At 44.2% G+C, this 21618-nt stretch overlaps 1 protein-coding gene across 3 annotated transcripts in view; it reads left to right on the top strand.

The window, feature by feature from the left end:
• The window catches only part of DIPK1A (divergent protein kinase domain 1A), a 581055-nt gene that overhangs the window by 523275 nt on the left and 36162 nt on the right, over positions 1-21618 (top strand). For all 3 annotated transcript variants that reach the window (XM_078646336.1, XM_078646337.1, XM_078646338.1), the window contains one exon: positions 1910-2086. In XM_078646336.1, the coding sequence (XP_078502462.1) occupies positions 1910-2086 (177 nt within the window). The remainder of the gene's footprint in view (positions 1-1909; positions 2087-21618) is intronic.

Below are 21618 nucleotides of genomic sequence, written 5' to 3'. Positions count from 1 at the left end.
TTCAGCTGGGTAAGGCTGTGATTGAACAAGGAGGCAGATGTGTTGTCTTTCACTGAGAATCTTTTTTATAGGACTTAGTGGTGTCTTGCCTTGTATTTTGGAGTATTTTTGGTTTGTGGTGTGGCCAGGATTGCTTGAGATGTCTAATTGATAGGGAGGTGTAAGGTATGCTAAGGATAGAGCATTTGAAGTAATACTCTTGTAGTTTCTCTTTGTGATGGAAATGGTTTGTTTAGGGTGTTATGTTTTGCCTGCAGTCTGGGCATGGGAATGGAGAATCTTATCAATGTGTGCTCAGACCAAGAAAGTGGAGTGGTGAAAGAGCTTTCAAGAGAGCAGATTGTGGTCTAGAATTAAGTTGAGTAGATGCCCAGCTTCAGCTTGGTGGGTTGGAACATTGGTATGCTGGGTGAAGCGTAGGAAGTCCATGATTTAAAGGAAGTTATTCTATCCTAATCCACATTGCTCCAATAGACCTCCAAACCCGTGGGGGTCGAGCGTGAAGCTGTCAGAGCACACCAGCGAAATAGACTGTTCCCACAGCAAAATAAATCACTCACTCAGGGTTTCACTTGGGGAAGAAAAGTTTAATGTTGCAGAGAAAACATTGAACTTTTCCTCCATAGGCTGTAGCCCTGAGTGAGGGGTACTGCAACACTTAAGAGCCATAACCAATGAAGATGAGAGTTACCTAGTTGCCCGCCACATCCATGAGACACATTGGGGTAATGCAAGCATCCTGGTCTATTTTGTTATAGACTCAATCCCGAAAAATGTTAGGTCTGAATTTGGACAAAGAATTGTATGTGCATTTATAATTAACCTCTACTGAAACCTCCCGCTCCCTTACAGAAGCCAAGAGTAGATTGGTTGAGTGTGAATAATGAAATCATGTTATTTGAGAACACTCTGCAGGAATTTCCTTTAGTTTATATTGAATCTTTCTTTAGATAAGTGTGCATAATAATAAAGGTGGTTCCTTCCAGTTCAGATAAGGCAACAAAGTATGGGGTGCAGTGGGGAGGACAGGAGAGGCGGACACTGAATCTGATAAGTCAAGGGAATTAATTAATCTATCTTGTCACTGCACTTAAACCTACTGGGGATATGGTATCTGTCTGGCAATAAAACCCTTGAGGTTATTAAAGGAGATGTGAAATTACCCATTAGAGACAACACTTTTCTCACTACGGAAACTCCCCATTCTTCTTAGCACAAAGTTGAGAGAATGAGGGCACCCCAGCCCATATAAATTCCTAAGCTGAAAGTGGCATTAACCAGAAGCAAAACGGCATGGAATAGAGAATACATCATGTTAAGGAGGCAATAATGTTAAGAATCATTGGGATTGTATTTAAATACTGTGATTGTAGACAAATTTTGTTTAAGCTCATTACAAAATTGAATAAAGGTTTAACTATTTTATTTTTTGATTATTGAGATCAAGAGGTCCATCAAAAGGAGGCAAAGAATGAAATTCTTATTGCAATTTAAGCTGACAAACAAATGTAAATATTAAGCACTGAACATTTTGTCATAATGAAATATGAAAGAAGAAACTTGAGTGTTTCTACTGTGTTCATGTTGATGCTCATGGTTTCCATGACAGCATAAATAGCCTCTCTAATGACGTCTACGTTATGTGAGCAAGGTGGTGAAACTACCAAAACTCTTCCTAGCCTTCTGTAATAAATCTTGAAAAAACAATCCCTGTCATGTTGTTGCCTGTTTAAAAAGATGGAGCAGGAGTAGTGACACATATATATTACTGCAATTTATCTGCACCCCTTCAGTCTTATGTAGGAAGACCATGCACATTCAACAGAGCCCCTATGATGACTCATTCCTTTGCTTTATTGTACTCCTTAAATTTTGATCTCTAAACCCAATATAATTCTTCATCTTCTAGATGTACTCAGGATACTGGGGAAATCTACAGGGTGTAATAAAATGCCAAATGGAAGAAGCACTTCATCTTGATTTTGGATCAGAACTGGAACCAAGAAAAGAAATTGCTCTCTTTGAAAAACCAACCAGAGGAACCACTGTTCAAAAATTCAAAGAGATGGTTTACAGCCTTTTCAAAGTAAGTATGCTGTTGACTGTTATTAGCTAAACCTTGTTAAATTGTTTTTCAAATGTTTTTCTCAGACCACGTGATGTAATAACAGTAGAAATCTTAGTGGTAGTTCCAGTAATGATTTAGTAGTAGTACTTGGTGCTAGTACTAGTAGGACATGTAGTACTCCATGGAGGAAAAAAGGGCACTTGAGCCCCATTTCCTTGCATAAAGATACCAACATCCTAAAATAATGATGCTGCTTCATTGTGACTGGTTGCACACTTACTGGTGCATCTAGGTACCTTTTCTAAGATGTATTTTTCTTCCCTTGTAATTCACGGCTGTGTATAATTAGGACTAATAACTCTGTCTGAAAGGTGCTACTAAACAGCTTTGTAGCAGAAACCATTACTGTGGTCATGTTGTTTTTTTAAATTAATGCCCATTGTCAGAACCCCTTTCAGAGGGCCACAGATCACGCAGGGGTTACTGGGCTCAGCACTTGACTCTCAGGAATAGTACCGTCCAAGGGTCCAAGCACTCCAAAGATCCCTCTGGGTGGAGGTGGTTACAGGGGTGTGAACACAGGCTCATAACTCAAAATGCACGCAGAAGCAGTAAATCATTGTCCAGCAAATACTTACTTTTATGAAAAAAAGAGAAGTATTTTATTTCTACCGCTACTAACAGAAGGGAAAAATACAACATTCAAGTTAACTACACTGGTGAGGTCAGGTCTCTAGTATTTCTTTAGGCGATCCCCTGGGTCCCACTTGCTCCTCGCTTCTGAGGATAGTTGTTATTCCCATTCACTGTAGGTGTCAGAACTTGTAATATGTTGGGTTCCTCAGGAGCAGTACCCTCAAGAAGCACACCTTCCAGCAGCTTTGACTCAGGCTTTATTGCACAGAGTATCACAGTGGCTGGACGGGGGAAGGGAATTAGGCAGGGTACTGCATGGAGGGAGACCTGGAACAAGACGTTATCTTCAATTAGTATTCTTGCTACTTTATAGATTATAAGCTATATATATATATATATATATATATATATATATATATATATATATATATATATATATATATATATATATATATTACCTACTGGCGGTCGCCAGTAGGTATATATAGTTAGGATTTTTTCTCTATGGGATTTTTGAAAATTCTATGTCTAATAACTTTGGCGTTTGTGGACGGAATTGGCTGACATTTTCAGGAAAATGGCACATTTTGTTTCTGAGTAGCCCTTGAAAATTTGGGGGGGGTTCGTCAAGGGGGGGGCCGAGAAAAAAGGGGGGTCCCAAAACGTGTTTTTAACATTGAGTTTTCCATAGGGCGGTTGGCCTCACTTTTAGCCCGAACGGCTGAATGGATTTGCACGAAACTTGGCAAAATTGTAGGGACTGGTAGCCCGATGTGCCTTTTGTAGGTCTCAATATATGTGCTACAGTGGATTTTGAGAAATTAACGTTTAAAAAAAGATATATATCTGTAACAGCGGACCGGGCAGCGCTCCGCTACGCGTACTTTTCGCGCAACGGAGCTTTGTGAAGCGAAGCTGATTGGTTCTCCGGCGTCTGTCAACATTCCAAACAGTCCGTAGCGGCCGCCATCTTGTCTCTCGGTAGGATCGAGAGACAAGAGGAGGCCAAAGCGAAGGGGCAAATGACCATAAGGGGGCATAGTACATTGTCGCTCACCCCCTAGGTTTGATGTGGAGGTTTTAAAAGGGCCCCGCGGGGCAAAAAAAAATAAAAATAATAATAATCGAACAGCTGAATGGATTTGCACGAAACTTGGCAAAATTGTAGAGACTGGTAGCCCGATGTGCCTTTGCTAGATCTCAATATATGTGCTCCAGTGGATTTTGAGAAATTAACGTTCAAAAAAAGGTATATATCTGTAACAGCGCACCGCTTCGCGTACTTTTCGCGTTACGGAGCTTTGCGAAGCGAAGCTGATTGGCTCTCCGGTGTCTGTAAACATTCCAAACAGTCCGTAGCGGCCGCCATCTTGTCTCTCGGTAGGATCGAACAGCTGAATGGATTTGCACGAAACTTGGCAAAATTGTAGGGACTGGTAGCCCGATGTGCCTTTGCTAGGTCTCAATATATGTGCTTCAGTGCATTTTGAGAAATTAACGTTCAGAAACAAGATATATATCTGTAACAGCGCTCCGCTTCGCGGAGATAAAATTATATGTGTATTACCTAGCTGTTGCTAACACCAGTTAGCGACGGCTAGTAGAAGATAGCGACCATCTTGGGCCCCACTTTGCATGTGAGTAATATTTATCACTAATGACATGCAAAGTGGGCATGCCAAGATGTTAGCGACTGGAAACAGTCGCTAACATCGCTATCTCCTATTATCAACTTTTGGAAATATTCGAGATAAGGGCGAATATCTCCAAAAGCTACCACCTGCCCTGAGCAGTTCTTAGCCATGTTATCCAATGGGAGGTGGATAACATGGCTAAGAGCATTAGCTCGGTAATGCATGAATATCGCTGAGTTTTCAGCGATATTAATGCATTGCGGTCGTTTTTTATCGTATTTCCGATAAACCTTGATAATAGCAAGGTTTATCTGCGATAATTTCTGACGGTAAAAAAATCGTTGCTAAGCATCGTTAGGGATAAATATCGCTTAACTTTGGTAATATGCCCCAACGTCTGTTAACGTTCGATTCGAAGGAAATCAGGAAGTGTTGAAAAACATTGTCTGCGCCATCTTGTCTTTTTTCAAATGCCACACTTTTGTCGTGCACGGCAGCCATTTTAGATGCCTTGACCAGACCCACTCTGTGCACGCTGTCGATCCTTGGCATGGCTCCCCACCCTCGCAAGCATCTCCCCCAGGCAGTGGTCACCCCCGCTCTCTGTCTTATGCATGGGTAATAAACCTCCCCCATCTGCGCTGCTGTTCCCTGAGAATCACACCCTGTGCCCGCCCGACACCTCCCTTTCGCCCTATTCACTACCGCACCCTCTGACACTCCTTTTCCTCTGTGTCCGATTGTCCAGGCTGGTCCTAGGGTATCAGCTAGCCCTGCAGATGTAGTTTATGGCCACAGCTGTAAAGAATCACCCCTCTTCAAAGGAGTTATAGTAGATCAAGGCCCACACTCGATGAGATCCGTCACAGCAGAAGCGTTGCTATTATCTGAAAACCATCCTGTATTGTGATTGGGGAGGGGACCGAGCCTGAAGCGGAAGATTCCAGGGATGACTGTTTGTACATCAAAGTTTTTACAATTATGTGTCACATTAAAAATATATAGCACTCCGACAAAGTAGTAAGATTATAAAACTTTAATAATTTATAAATATATACAAGAAAACAAAAATAGTAATAACATATAAACATTTTTAGGGAAAAACAACGAAGTAGCGGTCGGCTGTGCGAATAGTCCCAACGCAGCACAACGTCCAGATTTCCGGCGTGGGGCGTCGCGGGGGGTGGGTCATCAGTAGCAAACTGTTGTGCGAATAGTTCCAAGGCAGCAGAACGCGCCGAAATCTAGATGACACGAAAGTGATGTCTAGTAAGTTGCCACCCAGCAAATAACGGCATGGGGCGTCGCGGGGGGTGGGTCATCAGTAGCAAACTGTTGCGCGAATAGTTCCAAGGCAGCAGAACGATGGCACCAAGGTGATGTCCAGTAAGTTGCCGCACTGGTTTTGGTATCCTACAATGCTGCTCCGAATAACGGCGTGGAGCGCCCCGGGGGAGGCGGCGTGAACGGGCCTCTCCAGGTGGAGTGTCATCTGTTGTAGTGGGGCGCCCCTTTACCGTTTCAGTTGCCATTCCGTCCGTTTTTGGTCCACTGTGTCAAAAGCCGCAATTCAGCTGAGTTGCGCCCACTCTTGCGGTGCAGCGATAGGCGGCTGTCACAGGACTCTCAAAATGGCGGCAGGCTGTTTCCTTTTTGGGCCTGGTCCACTGAAATGGCCCTGGGACACCTTGGAAATCGGACGCTTGTCTGCTAGGTCTTGGACCCCATTCTCGAAAGCGTCCCCTCCGCCTTGAGAATTCATCAAAAGTTTTGGGGGCTCCGACTCCTGCAGGCTTCTGGTGGGGAGCGGCTGCCATGATTGCTCGCGGAATGACCACGACTGAGCTACGAGATGGTGGTGCTTTCATGCTGACGCCAGCTTCAGTCTGAAACATCCAGAAACAAGGTTGGGCTTTCATCGTTTTCATCCAATGAAAAGTGTTGTTTTTAGGTCACATGATCAAGCCTTCCATCATTAGGAAACCAAAAGTAAAATGAACCAATGAAAAGTTTTATAAACAAGTCACATGACCTGTTATGCGGCATAGGGTGTAAAATGCGGAGAAAATACGTTGGCACGTGAGGCGGCGTCAGTAGCGGACCGATGTGCGAATAGGCCGAAGGCAACACAACGCGCCAAGATCCGGATGGCACCGAGGTGGTGTCCAGCAAGTTGCAGCACTGGTGTGGCCATCCTACAATGCTGAAAGTCGGCGTGGGGCGCCCCGTTGGCCTGTGAGTTTGCGTCAGTAGCGGACCGATGTGCGAATAGGCCGAAGGCAGCACAACGCGCCAAGATCCGGATGGCACCGAGGTGGTGTCTAGTAAGTTGCCGCACTGGTGTGGCCATCCTACAATGCTGAAAGTCGGCGTGGGGCGCCCCGTTGGCCTGTGAGTTTGCGTCAGTAGCGGACCGATGTGCGAATAGGCCGAAGGCAGCACAACGCGCCAAGATCCGGATGGCACCGAGGTGGTGTCTAGTAAGTTGCCGCACTGGTGTGGCCATCCTACAATGCTGAAAGTCGGCGTGGGGCGCCCCGTTGGCCTGTGAGATGGCGTCAGTAGCGGACCGATGTGCGAATGGGGCCAAAGGCAGCGCAACAATATTTTCTGATTTGAAGACACCACAAGGCGCTGAGATGCCAAGATCCGGATGGCACCGAGGTGGTGTCTAGCAAGTTGTGGCACTGGTGTGGCCATCGTACAATGGTAAAAGTCGGCGTGGGGCGCCCTGTTGGCCTGTGAGATGGTGTCAGTTGCGGACTGATGTGTGAATGGGGCCAAAGGCAGCGCAACAATATTTTCTACTATATTTTCGGAGTAGAAGACACCACAAGGCGCTGAGATGCCAAGATCCGGATGGCACCGAGGTGATGTCTAAGTTGCGGACCGATGTGCGAATGGGGCCAAAGGTAGCGTAACAAGATTTTCTGTATGGAAGATACCACTAGGCGTTGAGATGCCAAGATTCGGATGGCACCGAGGTGATGTCTAGCAAGTTGTGCCACTGGTGTGGCCATCGTACAATGGTAAAAGTCGGCGTGGGGCGCCCTATTGGCCTGTGAGATGGTGTCAGTAGCGGACTGATGTGCGAATGGGGCCAAAGGCAGCGCAACAATATTTTCTGACTGACACCACAAGGCGCTGAGATGCCAAGATCCGGATTGCATCGAGGTGATGTCTAAGTTGCGGACTGATGTGCGAATGGGGCCAAAGGCAGCGTAACAATATTTTCTGTATGGAAGATACCACTAGGCGTTGAGATGCCAAGATTCGGATGGCACCGAGGTGATGTCTAGCAAGTTGGTGTGGTCATCCTACAATGCTGAAACTCGGCGTGGGTCACCCCATTAGCCTGTGAGATGGCGTCAGTAGCGGACCGATGTGCGAATAGGCCGAAGGCAGCACAACGCGCCAAGATCCGGATGTCACCGTGGTGGTTTCATAGTTGAGAGGCACTTCATCTGCAGTGGAGCGCCGAGATCCGGATGGCACCGAGGTGATGTCTAGCAAGTTGCTGTACTGGTGTGGTCATCCTACAATGCTGAAATGTAGTGGGGCGCCCATTTACCGTTTCAGTTGCCATTCAGCTGAGTTTCGGCTGCTCTTGATGCTACAGCGACAGGCGGCTGCAAGAGGACTCTCAAAATGGCGGCCTGTTCTTTGGATTTGGGCCTGGTCCACTAAAATTGTCCTGGGACACCTTAGAACTCGGACGCTCGATTTTTTTTTCCTTTCCTGTACATGCAAAAAAAGGTAAATGCCCGGTATGTTACACGCTTCATCTGCCACGATGAACTCTCCAGAGGAACCGAAAAAAAATATAGTTGTGGTAACTATACCATGCATCGTCATATGGAGAGGTGGCACCAATTAATTATAGTGCTGCATAAAAGAGAGATTTGGAGGAGAACCCCTGACCTGCTAGTACATTCATCAAAGAAGTGGCACTGAGAGCTTCAGAGGCAAGGGAAACGGTCCCAAATATTTAGAAGAACTTTGGAAAGATTAAAATGACATGTTTAGATTGTGGTAAATTAATTTCATGTGGGCAGATGAGTGTTACTCTAATAAATACAGCATATGAACATCATCATAGTCGATGGTTGGTAGAGACATTTTGACTATATCCTGGACCTGCCCGTCCTCGCCCAAAATGGCGCCGGAATGAATGGGACTCGTAACTCCTTGTTGTGTACTGGTTGCAGAACCTTGAAATCACGAGATACGTATGCAGTTTTGAAGCACATGGCGGGCGGGGACGAGAATTGATTGAATATTTCGACATCCCTATTGATATTAAGTTCTGATGTGTTATTGATTACTGTACTGTTGAAAATTCGAATTAACGTCACCCATGGTACTTGCCCGCAAATGTATATCTAGATAATTTTATTGTAACTGGCCCTGTCGTATTTTAATTATAAAATGTACGTCCACCGATTCCGTAACTGTTAGACACCTTAGTTTTTGCAACCTAATGGCCCGCCCGTTACGTTCCTCTACAGTGTAAATGTCTATTCATCATATACGATTACAGTTTGCTCCGTGGCAGGCCCACGTGGTTATAGGCTCGTATTTGTATAATGAAATTTTCACAATAAAGGTTTTTAAAAGAAAACATGGTAGTAGTGTATACATTGGTAAAGTTTTTAATAATAGTCACTGTTTTAGAATCATTAAAAGGCAAGTGAAATAAAGCAGACCAATTACATGAAGGGTAAAAGGTATAATACGAAGGAACGCAGTAAAGATAAATGGTCAAGGGCTGTTGTGTTTTCTATTCCTGCAACATAAAGTGATCGATAAGAATCTCATATTCAGGCGTATCGGCGACTAAGACAGCAGGTCGACCCTCTTTTGCTCAACGGCTCCGTCATGGGACGAAGAAACGCTCTTTTTCTCGAAAAAAGAATATATTTTACTTGCAGGACAGTTGTAAAATTTCCGGGAAAGTACATTAGCCTGGAACATTATAACATCTATTTAGGAGAAAATAATGTTCGGAAGTAATTAAAAGCGTAATTTTTAGGTGATATGACCAAGGCTTTCATCATTAGAATAAGAAAAGTAAAATGAACCAATGAAAAGTTTTATTAACAAGTCACATGACTTGTTATGCTTACGTTACGCGCTGCGCGCCCCGGATGACTTCCGGATGTGCTAATGCGGCGCGTCATATGACGCATTACGCGACAACGCAGGTCCAGAATATAGTCAAAATGTCTCCACCAACCAGCGGTCGGAACACAACCCCTTTCAGCAGGCTAAATAGTTCTGTTAAATGACAACAGAAGGGACAGGCAACAAGAACCATCAGTCAAAGAGGGGAGGGCTAGTTCTTCTCTACCGGGTTACATTGGGGCGCTACCGGAACTGATCGAATTGGTAGTCTACAGTGTTTCTGGATGTTTCAGACCGAAGCTGGGGTTAGCATGATAGCAGCACCATTTCGTAGCTCCGTTGTGGCCATTCCGCAACCAATCATGGAAGCCGCTCTTTATCGTTATTTTGGGCGGGGTGGGTGGCGGAGCCGAGCTGTTTTGCAGCCATCATTGTGTGGAGTTCAGTTCATCTCACTAGTTTTGTATTTGTCATGAGGGGTTGTTCCTAATGTTTCTATTTTAGCGAGGTCAAAAAGAGATCCCATTAGTGGCCTACTGATTTTGCTCGATTCTTTTTCTTTTTTTTTACACGATTTTTCGTTATCTGCAAAGACTAAACAGAGTATTGCGACTCTGTGTTTGTTTGTAAATAGAGAATGAACCAAAGAGAACTAATTCTAAAACAGTAAATACTTGGATAACAATCAATCAAATGGAGAGAGAAGCAGGCACGACGGATTACAACGGGGGCAAAGGCCTGCGTTAACTACCTTTCACTATCTGCAAAGAGAGAGTACTCCTAATAGAAATGAGGGGGGGGGGGGCACCATTCAAAGCAGATCAGTGTGCATAAACACGAAAATGTTTTCACTTACCACGTACTTGACATTCGACAGCTTATGATATTTGGTATTAAAAAACCATTGAAATTCACTGAAAAAACCATAGGTTATAGACCATATATAGTTAGGAATTAGCATTTACAAAACCTTGAAAATTCACTGAAAAAACCATAGGTTATAGACCATATATAGTTAGGAATTAGCATTTGAAAAACCTTATTTTACTCACACAAAACCATTGAAATTCCATATATAGTTAGTTGCACTAACTATATATCGCGCACCCGCAATCCACTGCTGATCATGTCACATATTACATCATTCATGACATGGTCAGTGACATCACTGATGACATCACTGATGACATCTCAAATGACATCACTGATGACATCACTGATGACATCTCATTTGACATCAATGACCACATCACTGATGATATCATTCATGTGACAATACAATGCATCTCCTCACATTTTAATATAACCTCTGTTTCACCCAGTGTTAAATACAGAGTATAATTTTTGAAACCATTGACACACCAATACTAGTTACTACATACGTACTCACTGATTCCTACGTCTACACACACATTCACTCATTCACCCATACAATCATTCATACATACAATCACTCATCTTTACAACACTATCATATGCACTCATACACCTATACAGACACTCACACTCTGCCACTCATCCATGGAGTTACTCACACACCTAGTCAGTCCTGTAAAGAATCAATCACACTTCCATTTTCTTGTCTATACAGTTAAACATAGAGCACCTTACATTTTCAAACATATAGTAACACATACTTACTTTCTTATACAATCATTGATACAAGTACACATTGATCTGCACAGAGTCACACACCTCCCAGCCAGCCACACACACACTCAGTCTCCCATACAAATACTTGGACAATCAATCAATAACCCATATAGTTAATCATATAGCTACTGATCAACACATGCAGTAGTTTACAGAACAACAGACATAATGATGCACAAATTAAGACAGTTTAGTCACTAACCCATGCACTCAGTGAGACACATTTAATCACTCACTCATACATTCAGTCATGCACCTACTAAATCCTTCGTCCAGACAGTTATACATCTACTCATTCTTCAATATCTAAAACATATTTAAACTTTACAGAAACACACAGTCACTGGATGATGTCATCAGTGATGTCATCAGTGATGTCATTTGAGATGTCATCAGTGATGTCATCAGTGATGTCACTGACCATGTCATGAATGATGTAATATGTGACATGATCAGCAGTGGATTGCGGGTGCGCGATATATAGTTAGTGCAACTAACTATATATGGAATTTCAATGGTTTTGTGTGAGTAAAATAAGGTTTTTCAAATGCTAATTCCTAACTATATATGGTCTATAACCTATGGTTTTTTCAGTGAATATATATATATATATATATTACTCCTCACAGTACATGAATAACATACCTGTAAAAGAAAAAAGTATCTTGCACTTGTAACAGTTAAGCCTTTGTAGTCATGAGAATTGTATTGACCTCTTGTTTCTGTTATGAGGGATGCACTATGATTTGCACTATGATTTGCAGTCTGTGTCATCAAATTGTTATCTGTGCCATAATACTTGTGCACTAAATCATGAGTTTGAGCTTTACATTAACTATGCACTACAATAAACAAGCGTCTCTTGCTCTTAAGGTAAATGTCCTTCAAATAGCTACTCTCTTGCTTTTCCAAACATGGTTATGCATACTTATGTGCAACTGCCAACGAGAGTTTATTGACTTTTAGAAATAATGTCTTTCTAAAGTACCAAGTTTTTTGCTTCCACGTGTTGTATTTACAGTTAGTGCCACGAGCCAGCACCTGGCGCGTGACAGCAAGTGTTCCATTGCTCACCTGCGCGATAGCCCCTATTGTCTTTCCTGCCCCCTCATTGGTCCCCCTACATTCCACAATCCATCCTCTGAGTCCCTTGCCACCCCCAACTGTTCCAACTGTCAGAGGGAGCCTCGAGTCTGAACCGCACAGTTGTGTAGGGGCTGTTGCAGAATAAATAATTCTGAACCCATACATTCGCCTCCCCTTCGTTTCTACAAGTGGCGATGAGCAGACTTCAGCAACAGCCCCCACTGCAGTATGCCCGATGTTGCTGGGGGACCCGTCGCATGTCATGATGTTTCACTAACCTGCCATAGCTACCATTTCTCCAATTACATTGAAACTGTGGAAGATGATGATTTCACTTCTGAAAAGGAGAAGAAAGTATTATTGTATTGCCTTGGTCCAGGAGGTCTAAAAACATACAACTAGATTAAGAAGAAAGTGAGGGAGGGTGATAATGTTTTTCAGCACGCCTTGGATGACTTAGACGCTAATTTTTCGCCGATTGTATGCATTGCAGTTGACCGCTACAATTTTCACAAAGAAAACAGGGTAAAAATTAGAGCATTGATGAGTATGTTTCCGCTTTAAGTACTTTAGCCCTAACATGCAGATTTGGGCAATTACAAGAAGAGTTCATACGTGACCAAATTATAATGCACACCAGTAACCCTAACATCCAGGACAAGCTATGGGTAAATGGTGAGTCCCCATTGAAAGAGGTAGTTGCCTTGGTAAAAAAGCGGAACTTACAGGCAGGTGTGCCAAAGTTGTTTTAGATGAGTCCAATGTTGTAAAAGCAGTCAACACATCCAATGCAAGCAAATTCAGGTCCAAGGAAAATACTCGCCAAAATCCAAGCCAAGGCGACAAGAAAAGCAAGCGTAACGAGAAAAAACTCAATGAGGAAAAGGTGTACACTAAAAAATACAATGAAAACACTGAACGAAGATGTTAACGTCCTGACCCAGTCAGATCCGGCCGCTCCACCCGCTCCTGGCCGTCCTCGCACCTCATCCTCACTCTGTGCCCTGCCAGCCTGTGCCCCGTCCTCGCTTTGCACTGTAACAGCTGCCCTGTTGGTATCGCACTGTAACTGCTGCCCTGTTGGTATCGTATTTGCTGCCTGCCTTGTTGGTATCGTATTTGCTGCCTTTTTTCAGTTTCTGTGCCAGCCTAGCTCTGCATTGCTTCTGCTGCTGAGATCATACTTGCTGCCTTTATTAAACATTTGTGCCAGCCTGTGCCCCGATCTCGCCCTGCATTGCCTTTTGCTGTTGTTTGGTGCCATTTGATGTCTCAGCCCTTCTCTCCTCCCCGCCGCTGCTCCCCCGCGGCCCCACCCCCGCTCCCTACAGCATCCACAAGAGATCCCTTCCCCAAGCGCCACCCCGCTCCCGCCTGCTCCTCCCTCGCTCCGCCCCCCCCATTCTCCACTTATGACAGATGTACTTGCGCGCATCGTTCACGCGCCCCATGCGCACCGAAGGCGCGCCAAAGGTAAGCTCCTTTACGCCCGTCCGCGCCTGGACCGCGCCCAACGCCAAACCCCCTGGACCACGCAAAACCCACTCCACCCACCTAATGTACAACGCCGCATCCCTCTTTGCACTCAACACCGGCCGTCTCCCCGACTGCCACCAAGCCATCCCAGGACGCACCCGTGGACCCTTCACCTGCCAATCCTGCAAGTTCGGCTGCATCAGTATCCACACTACACCCACAAACACCAAACAAAGCTCCGACATTAACCACCTGAAGTGCATCCTGCTCAACACCCGCTCGGTCCACAGACACGCCATTGAACTATGGAACCTACTAGACAACACTACGCCGGACGTCGCCTTTCTTACAGAAACCTGGATGAACGCCTCATCAGCTACAGACATCGCCATAGCCATCCCGGACGGCTACAAGATCATCCGAAAGGACCGCATCAACCAGACCGGAGGAGGCATCGCCATCGTCCACAAGAACACCATCCTCATCACGACCAGCTCCGACGACACCCTCACAGCCACCGAACACCTCCACTTCCAGATTCACACTGACCCCAAGACCACACTTAGAGGCACCCTCATCTACAGACCACCAGGACCCCGCACACAATTCAGCGAAGACATCACTGACTTCATCAGCCCACACGCCCTCCCCTCCGTAGACTACATTCTACTAGGGGACCTCAACTTCCATCTGGAAAAGAACAACGACAGCAACACCACCACCCTTCTGGACAACCTCGCCAATCTCGGACTCAAACAACTGGTAAACACCCCCACCCACTACGCCGGACACACGCTCGACCCAATCTTCTCCTCCAGCAAGCACGTCTCCTTCAATCACGTCACAGGACTCCACTGGACGGACCACAGCTGCGTTCACTTCAGCTTCAGAAAGACCACAACCCACCACCACCCACAACAAGTCCCCCGCAGAAACTGGAACAAACTTACCACCGACCAGCTCACCACATCGCTAAGCCAAAACCCTCCCGCCAAATCATCGGACCCAAATCAAGCAGCCAGCAATCTCGCATAATGGATCACCCACTGCGCTGACGAATTAGCACCCTTGAAAAAGCACCACAACAAGCCAGGTAGCAAAAAAGCCTCCTGGTTCAATGATGACCTCAAGAACTCCAAAAAGAACTGCCGCACCCTCGAGAAAGCCTGGCGAAAAAACCCAACCACAGACAACATGACCGCCCTCAAGGACGCCACCCGCAAACACCACCAGCTAATCCGATCCACCAAGAAATCAGCATTCAAGGATCGACTCGACAACAACGCCCACAACAGCAAGGAACTCTTCAGCATCGTCAAAGAGCTTACCAACCCCAGCGCCGACACCAACGACATCACTCCCTCTCAAGGCCTCTGCAACTCTCTTGCCTCGTTCTTCCACAGAAAAATCGCTGACATACATAACAGCTTCGGCGACCAGTCCGCTCCCCTTACCACCGAACTGAAGCACCCCACCACCACCCTTTGCGCCTGGAACCCGATCAGCACCGAAGACACCATCCGCTTGATGAACTCCATTCACTCCGGATCACCAACTGACCCATGCCCCCACCACATCTTCAACAAGGCCGACTCCATCATCGCACCCCAACTCCGGGATATCATCAACTGCTCCCTCAACACCGCTACCTTCCCGGAAAGCTGGAAACATGCCGAACTCAGTGCCCTCCTGAAGAAACCTACAGCAGACCCAACTGAACTTAAGAACTACCGCCCCATCTCCCTCCTCCCTTTCTCTGCCAAAGTCATAGAGAAGGCCGTCAACAGTCAGCTCGCCGCCTTCCTTGAGTCCAACGACTCCCTCGACCCCTCATAGTCCGGCTTCCGAGCCAAACACAGCACCGAGACCGCCCTCATCGTAGCCACAGACGACATCCGAACACTACTCGACAACGGGGAAACAGCTGCCCTTATCCTCCTGGACCTCTCTGCAGCGTTTGACACGCTCTGTCATAACACCCTTGTACAACGCCTCAGCAACGTCGGGTTACAAGGAAAAGCATTGGATTGGATCATATCGTTCCTCGCCGGAAGAACACAGAGAGTCCGCCTCCCCCCTTTCAGATCAGAGGCCACCGAAGTCATCTGCGGCGTACCACAAGGATCATCGCTCAGCCCCACCCTCTTCAACGTCTACATGAGCCCCCTTGCATCCATCGCACGCCAACACAACCTCAACATCATCTCCTACGCTGACGACACACAACTAATCCTCTCCCTCACCAAAGACCCAAACACCGCCAAAACCAACCTACACGAAGGGATGAAAGACGTAGCCGAATGGATGAAGAACAGCCGTTTAAAACTGAACTCAGACTGTAGTGTAGTTCCTATCTTCCCAATAGGCTCTGCGCATTGGAATAATACCTACAGCAGTAAAGGCCTAGGCCAGACGTTAACTAGGTCTACTACTGTCGATACTAGACTTAGGTTTTGGGTTTGCCAGCGTAGCTCAGAGTTCGCTAGAAACTTTCTCGAATGTTCAGGAAAGAATTAACTCCCCTGATTAGACAAGAAGGGATTTAGTTTCTGACAACCATAGAACATGACAACTTTGCTCTCCCCTAATCAAGAGTGTATCTCCAGAGTCGTGTGAGCACAAGGCAATTATTTTACTCAGTCAGTACGTGCATTCTTAGTCTCATCAGAATGTAGAAAAAAGGAAGAGACGGGCGTGTTCAATAAAAAGGTGTTATTTATTGATCAGTCTCTTTTCTCGTACAAGAGAAATGGATCGATATTATTGCAATACTTATAGTTAAGTAAAGTGCATACATTAAAAGCAATAGTATAAAATAATACTGTAGAAACATTGATATGGTTTCTGAGCCATATAATGTTTAAAATGATTAAAATATATTTACATACACATATACATTTGACTAAACGTACTCAACTGGTGTTTCTAAATACGCCTACCCCGTGTACCTGACCTAAGTCTAATGCGTGGGCGGGAATAGAAAGTTACAGTTTAAGTTAAGTTTGTTTTGCCAAGTGAATAACTAAAAGAATTCTCTGTGAGGGGTTATTCAGTTCTGTACCTGGAATTTAGGATGAATGAGGAATGGTATCTCTTTCTCTGCTCTCGATATTCCAGGCCGCCTGCGAGGGCTGCCCGAAAGCGCCGGTGCTGGGTCTCTCGGCAGGAGATAGCAGCGCGTCTCTCAGCGCGTCAGGAAGGCGGGGCTGCTGCCAGCGGGGTCTGCTCTGCTCTCGGCTTCGGCAAGTATGGCTGCTCCGTCTCGTCACCACGCGTGTGTTTGCATAGGGCAAGATCGGCAATATTTATACCTTAAAGGTGCCGAGATTGACGTAAGGATGGACATAGATACGTCAATAAAGATGTCATACGACTTGCTCGTTAGCACATTCTTTTACTGAAGTTCTCTGTGAAATCAAAACAATGGCCGCACGGATTTTCCAGGTTGTTATAGGTTTGATTTGTTATGAGAACGTCGTATGCCTTATCAGGGGCTGGAGGAATGTTGCTTGTCTAATTAGATCTCAAGCGTTATAACCTAATCAGATAACACGTTCCTGTGCCGTAGTGTGACTGCGTCAGATAACGGTATCTGCATCATGGGGGCTTGTCTTGCCTCATGGGCTGACTGTTAGTTAACTTGATAGTTAGTTTAACCAGAATAGGGTCAGGAATAGGGGGATCGATTCAGAACCTATAGGAATACATGACACCCACTCCACGCTAACTATGGTCATATTTACTAATCTATGCATAGTATAACATAGTACAACATACTATAGAGTATAGTGTATACCTTACCACCCCAAAATACATAAATGCATTTTGAAATTTTCAAATATACTGAAAAATTGCAGTCATATATTTTGTATGCACTCAAGCTATGAATTAAACGCTAAAGTAAACACGCATTTGTATACATTATTGCTTATTTGGTATATGAGAAATACACATGAAATGGCTCTTAATATGGCTATACAGAAAGAAAGTTCGAGACCATTTCATCACATAATAAAATGTTTGTGAACATACCAGCGGGCAACTAAAGTTTATAAAGTATCTAAAAGTAGAAATCTTAGTTCTCTAGGAATAGTTTCTTACTTTAAGCAGAAGATAAGTGTCCCGAAAATTTTGTAAAAAATGATTTGGGGCTGCTAAAAAATTGCTGTCCGTGAACTGGTGGGAAAAATTGTTCATGTGACTTTATTTTTAAAGTTGAAGGCCGAATTCAGGGAACGCCGTGTGCGAGCTTGCTCAAAAGTCTCTATTTCTGTTCTGGAGAGAACATCATATCATTAAGGCTTTCGAAAAAACTGTCAACAGCTTCATGGGAAAGTTCCACTAAGTCGGAAATAGGTGTAACCATGCATTCGTGCGCATGATTGTCTCCATTGACATTCTGATTCGCATTGCTGACAGAAGGTCGTACCTGTTCGATGCTGCTTTCATCTTGAACTTCACTACTCTTCAATCGTAGTGGTGAAGATTCCACGAATGCCGTCATCAGGATTGGCAGCCTTTGAGGGCAGCACAAAGCGTGAACCTTGGTAGGAACCAACAATGTATCTGCATCCACTGGCGCATCCGATTGTAGCGTCAGACAGGTGTCTAACACGCATTCTTCTCCGCATAGCAGACACCTCAATACAGGTAAAACACACCTTTGCCACATTGGTCGAAATGATAGAAACCAAGTCATGTTCAGGTCTCTAAGCCGGGAGAGTCCCAGGATTTTTGATATCCGGTCCCGGTATCCAATGGCTAGGATTGTATCTTCCATTGTCGCGAGAGTTTGATCTGTGACATGGGTTGCCATAACGAAAAATAAGGACTAAGAATAGGATTCCGGAAATTAGTCCCAGGATCAGGGGAAGTCCGCCAAAAATCGAATGGACGAAATCTGGAAAAATACCCAGTATGGCTTTGAATGGTGTTAATGCCATCGAAAATATTGTCTTAAATACCTTTGAGACCCCAGTGGTATCAGAAATATTTAAGATTTCGCTCAGGATTTCCGCGAAATGTACGGGGGAATTAGTTGATAATAATGTATGTATCTCTGCAGTCGTCCTTGCGACTTGTAGATCATACGTTTCTTTTGATGACGTGAGCCTTGTAGGCGTCTGAAGAAGCACTGTTTTCATTCTGCTTAAAGTATCTATTCGAATAGAAGTAATTTTCAAATTGGGCCATGCCCTTGCCTCCCTGTCTGGAAAGGAGCTGGGGAACAAAGAACGTCCACAGCACTTGACCTTCGCAGTCGTAGTGACTAGATAAGGAGTCCCGGGCATAAGACTACAACATCTGCGGTCTACAATAAGAATGTAACTCCCATTATAGAGTCTTTGAAAGAATGGTTCTATTTCAGTTGCAGGTGCGCCTTGCTGGTGACATGAAAGGTTGTATGAATTCCCTTCACAGGCTCCATGCAAACTAATTCCGTTACACAGAAGCGTGCCGCTTAGTGACATAGCACAATTGTTGCCACTAAGAAACACTTTCTGTCCTTTATTACTGACACATGCATGTGAATAGGGCAGGTTCCAAGTTGTTTTAATGTACCCCTTTCCCAATTTCTCGTACATGCCAGCCTGTATATATTTTTGGCAGTATTGAAACCTGAAGGTTGAGATTGGAATATTTATGATTCCGTGTATTATCCATTCACTGACAGGTCGTTCTGACATTGTCATTGGTAATCTTTCTAGTTTTTCAATGCTCAAGATTGTATAATCAGCACCCTTTTGCGCCATACCGATTTGTCTATCAGTAAGGTTAAAGATTTGGAATAGCGACGTTGTGTTGATTAAACGCCAAGGCACATAGCCTGAACGCAGATTTTGTAACGTCCAGCCAAGCTGTACAATAGAACGCAATTGTGACTGACCATGTTGTAATAACAGTAAGTCCTGCGATAATATATTGATTGCTGAAGACACAATGCTGTCCAATGAAAAAATTCTGGAGGACAGAGTCATTAACCCATTGTCCACTACAGAAAGTGATTTTTCCAAATTAATACGGTCAATTTCCCGTATTCTCTCTGCTGTTTCAATTTGATTAACCTTCCAGGCCTCATTGTATGCTGCATATACAGAGGCTGCTATGAAACGCTTTTGACGCTGTTTGCGTGGTCCCAAAGTGAAATCACGCAAGTCAGCACCATCAGTAAGTAAAGTTAGGTGTTGCTTAATTTCAGGCAGTGTGGAAGTTTGTAGCCATTGAAGGCATAATTTGCCCACACTGTAGGTTGTTATTATCCCTGGGTGATGTCTTTGGGGATATCTAGGGTCTGGCCTGGTCATTTTGAACCCCTGTGTTTTATTCAGGAATCTGTCTTGACAGTTATTTGTATCTGTGGGCCAGATCAACCATTGTTTCCAATCAGGATGTGTTCTGTTTTGGTATAATATATGGTTTACGTCTATCTCTTCATCCGTATCAGAGCTATTGCTAAACATTGTTGGCTTTGGAATAGACGGTTTATTTAAATCTTTGATTTTGGCTAAGCCAAGACAGGTGGTTTGTTGAACAGTGTCATTTAAAAATATCATTTGTTCTGGGATCATGCAAGCTCTAAACAAAGCTTCTATACCCTGTACTTGCCATTCTTTTGTACCCCAAACACTTTTCAAATCAACATTTTTGTCCCAATAATCAAATCCAAAAGTATTCATTTTTTCAAAGAATGAGTCTGAATATAACAATTTTGTGTTGGTTATCATGGTTTTGGTTCCTGTCTTGTTTGACAATTTAAAATAAAATGTTTCAGCATTACTTGTGTTAAAACCTGAAAAATATGAATATTTGTCATAAACGGTTCTGGAGCTCCCTTTTGGAGGTGTTGCACAATGTTCCCATTGGTTATAATTTAAAACATTTCTAGGTTGTGCAGATCTATGTAAAAAGTGATTACCATAATGGTTATAGCAATACATACTGTCATAATTTGTAGAACCCTGCAAATAATCATGTTTGGTAAATTTAGCAGACATTACTAAATCAGACATCATGTTATTAATGCTTTCGAAGTCCCAATCATCAGCAAATGAGTTTGGTTTTACAAAGTCACTCAATGAGATCTTAATTTGGTGTGGATATTTCAGGATCTCGACCGGACCATAAATTTCATAGTCAGTGTTGTCCCAGGCTACCCCACCAGGTATCGGATTGGCTGTGAAGTTGGCTGAAGAAAGTTCTCTTTTCTCGACGTGTGAGGATGTGTGTGGTTTGAGGATCAAGTTGATGTTCTGACTTGCTGTGTCCATTTTAGCATATTTTCCCTCAATGAAGCGTCCCAAAGTAAGTACCATGATGAGCCAAAGTATGAGGATAAATGCACCAAAACCCACCCAAAATTCAATCCATGGAGAAATCAGATATGTTTCTTTCAGTTGGTTCAAAAGTTCATTAGCTTTTTCTTTAAAGGTTTTTGATGATGGCTGTGTCTTTGATTCACTGAGGCTTTCAGAGGAATCATTGAAGTTTATGAAGTAGCCGGATGCAGTTCTGTCAATTGTTCCAATTGCTTCAGGATTTTTGTTTCTTGCATTTTCACTTGGTACTTCATTGTAGATTGGTGTGTCTCTGCTAAATGTTTTTATTTGGGTTTTCAGAGGTCTGAGTTCTATTGCATTGTTGCATAGTCCTTGTTGTTCTTCTGTAGGCGTTTCGAATGTGATGAGCCTCTTCGTTAGGACCTCTGTACTGGTAGCAAACCTTGGTGTTCTGCTACTTATTGGGAGTCCACTTGGCCTACTGTTTGTTATCGGCCACATGTTGTGGTTTTACCAGGTCGATGGATACAACTCGGTTCTCCTTTTTACCAGCAAGTGGCGGTAGTACAACTGATCTTGTCCCGTTGACAGACAAGACAGGAACTGCTTTTCTGTAAGAAGGCCCAAATTCCTTCTTTACCGCGATCTTCTCCCTGACTAGATC

This window comes from Lissotriton helveticus, chromosome 1_1 (assembly GCF_964261635.1).
Source record: "Lissotriton helveticus chromosome 1_1, aLisHel1.1, whole genome shotgun sequence".
Classification (NCBI taxonomy): domain Eukaryota; kingdom Metazoa; phylum Chordata; class Amphibia; order Caudata; family Salamandridae; genus Lissotriton; species Lissotriton helveticus.
Note: the sequence above shows the minus strand (reverse complement) of the source record. Positions and strands in the feature narration are given on the sequence as shown.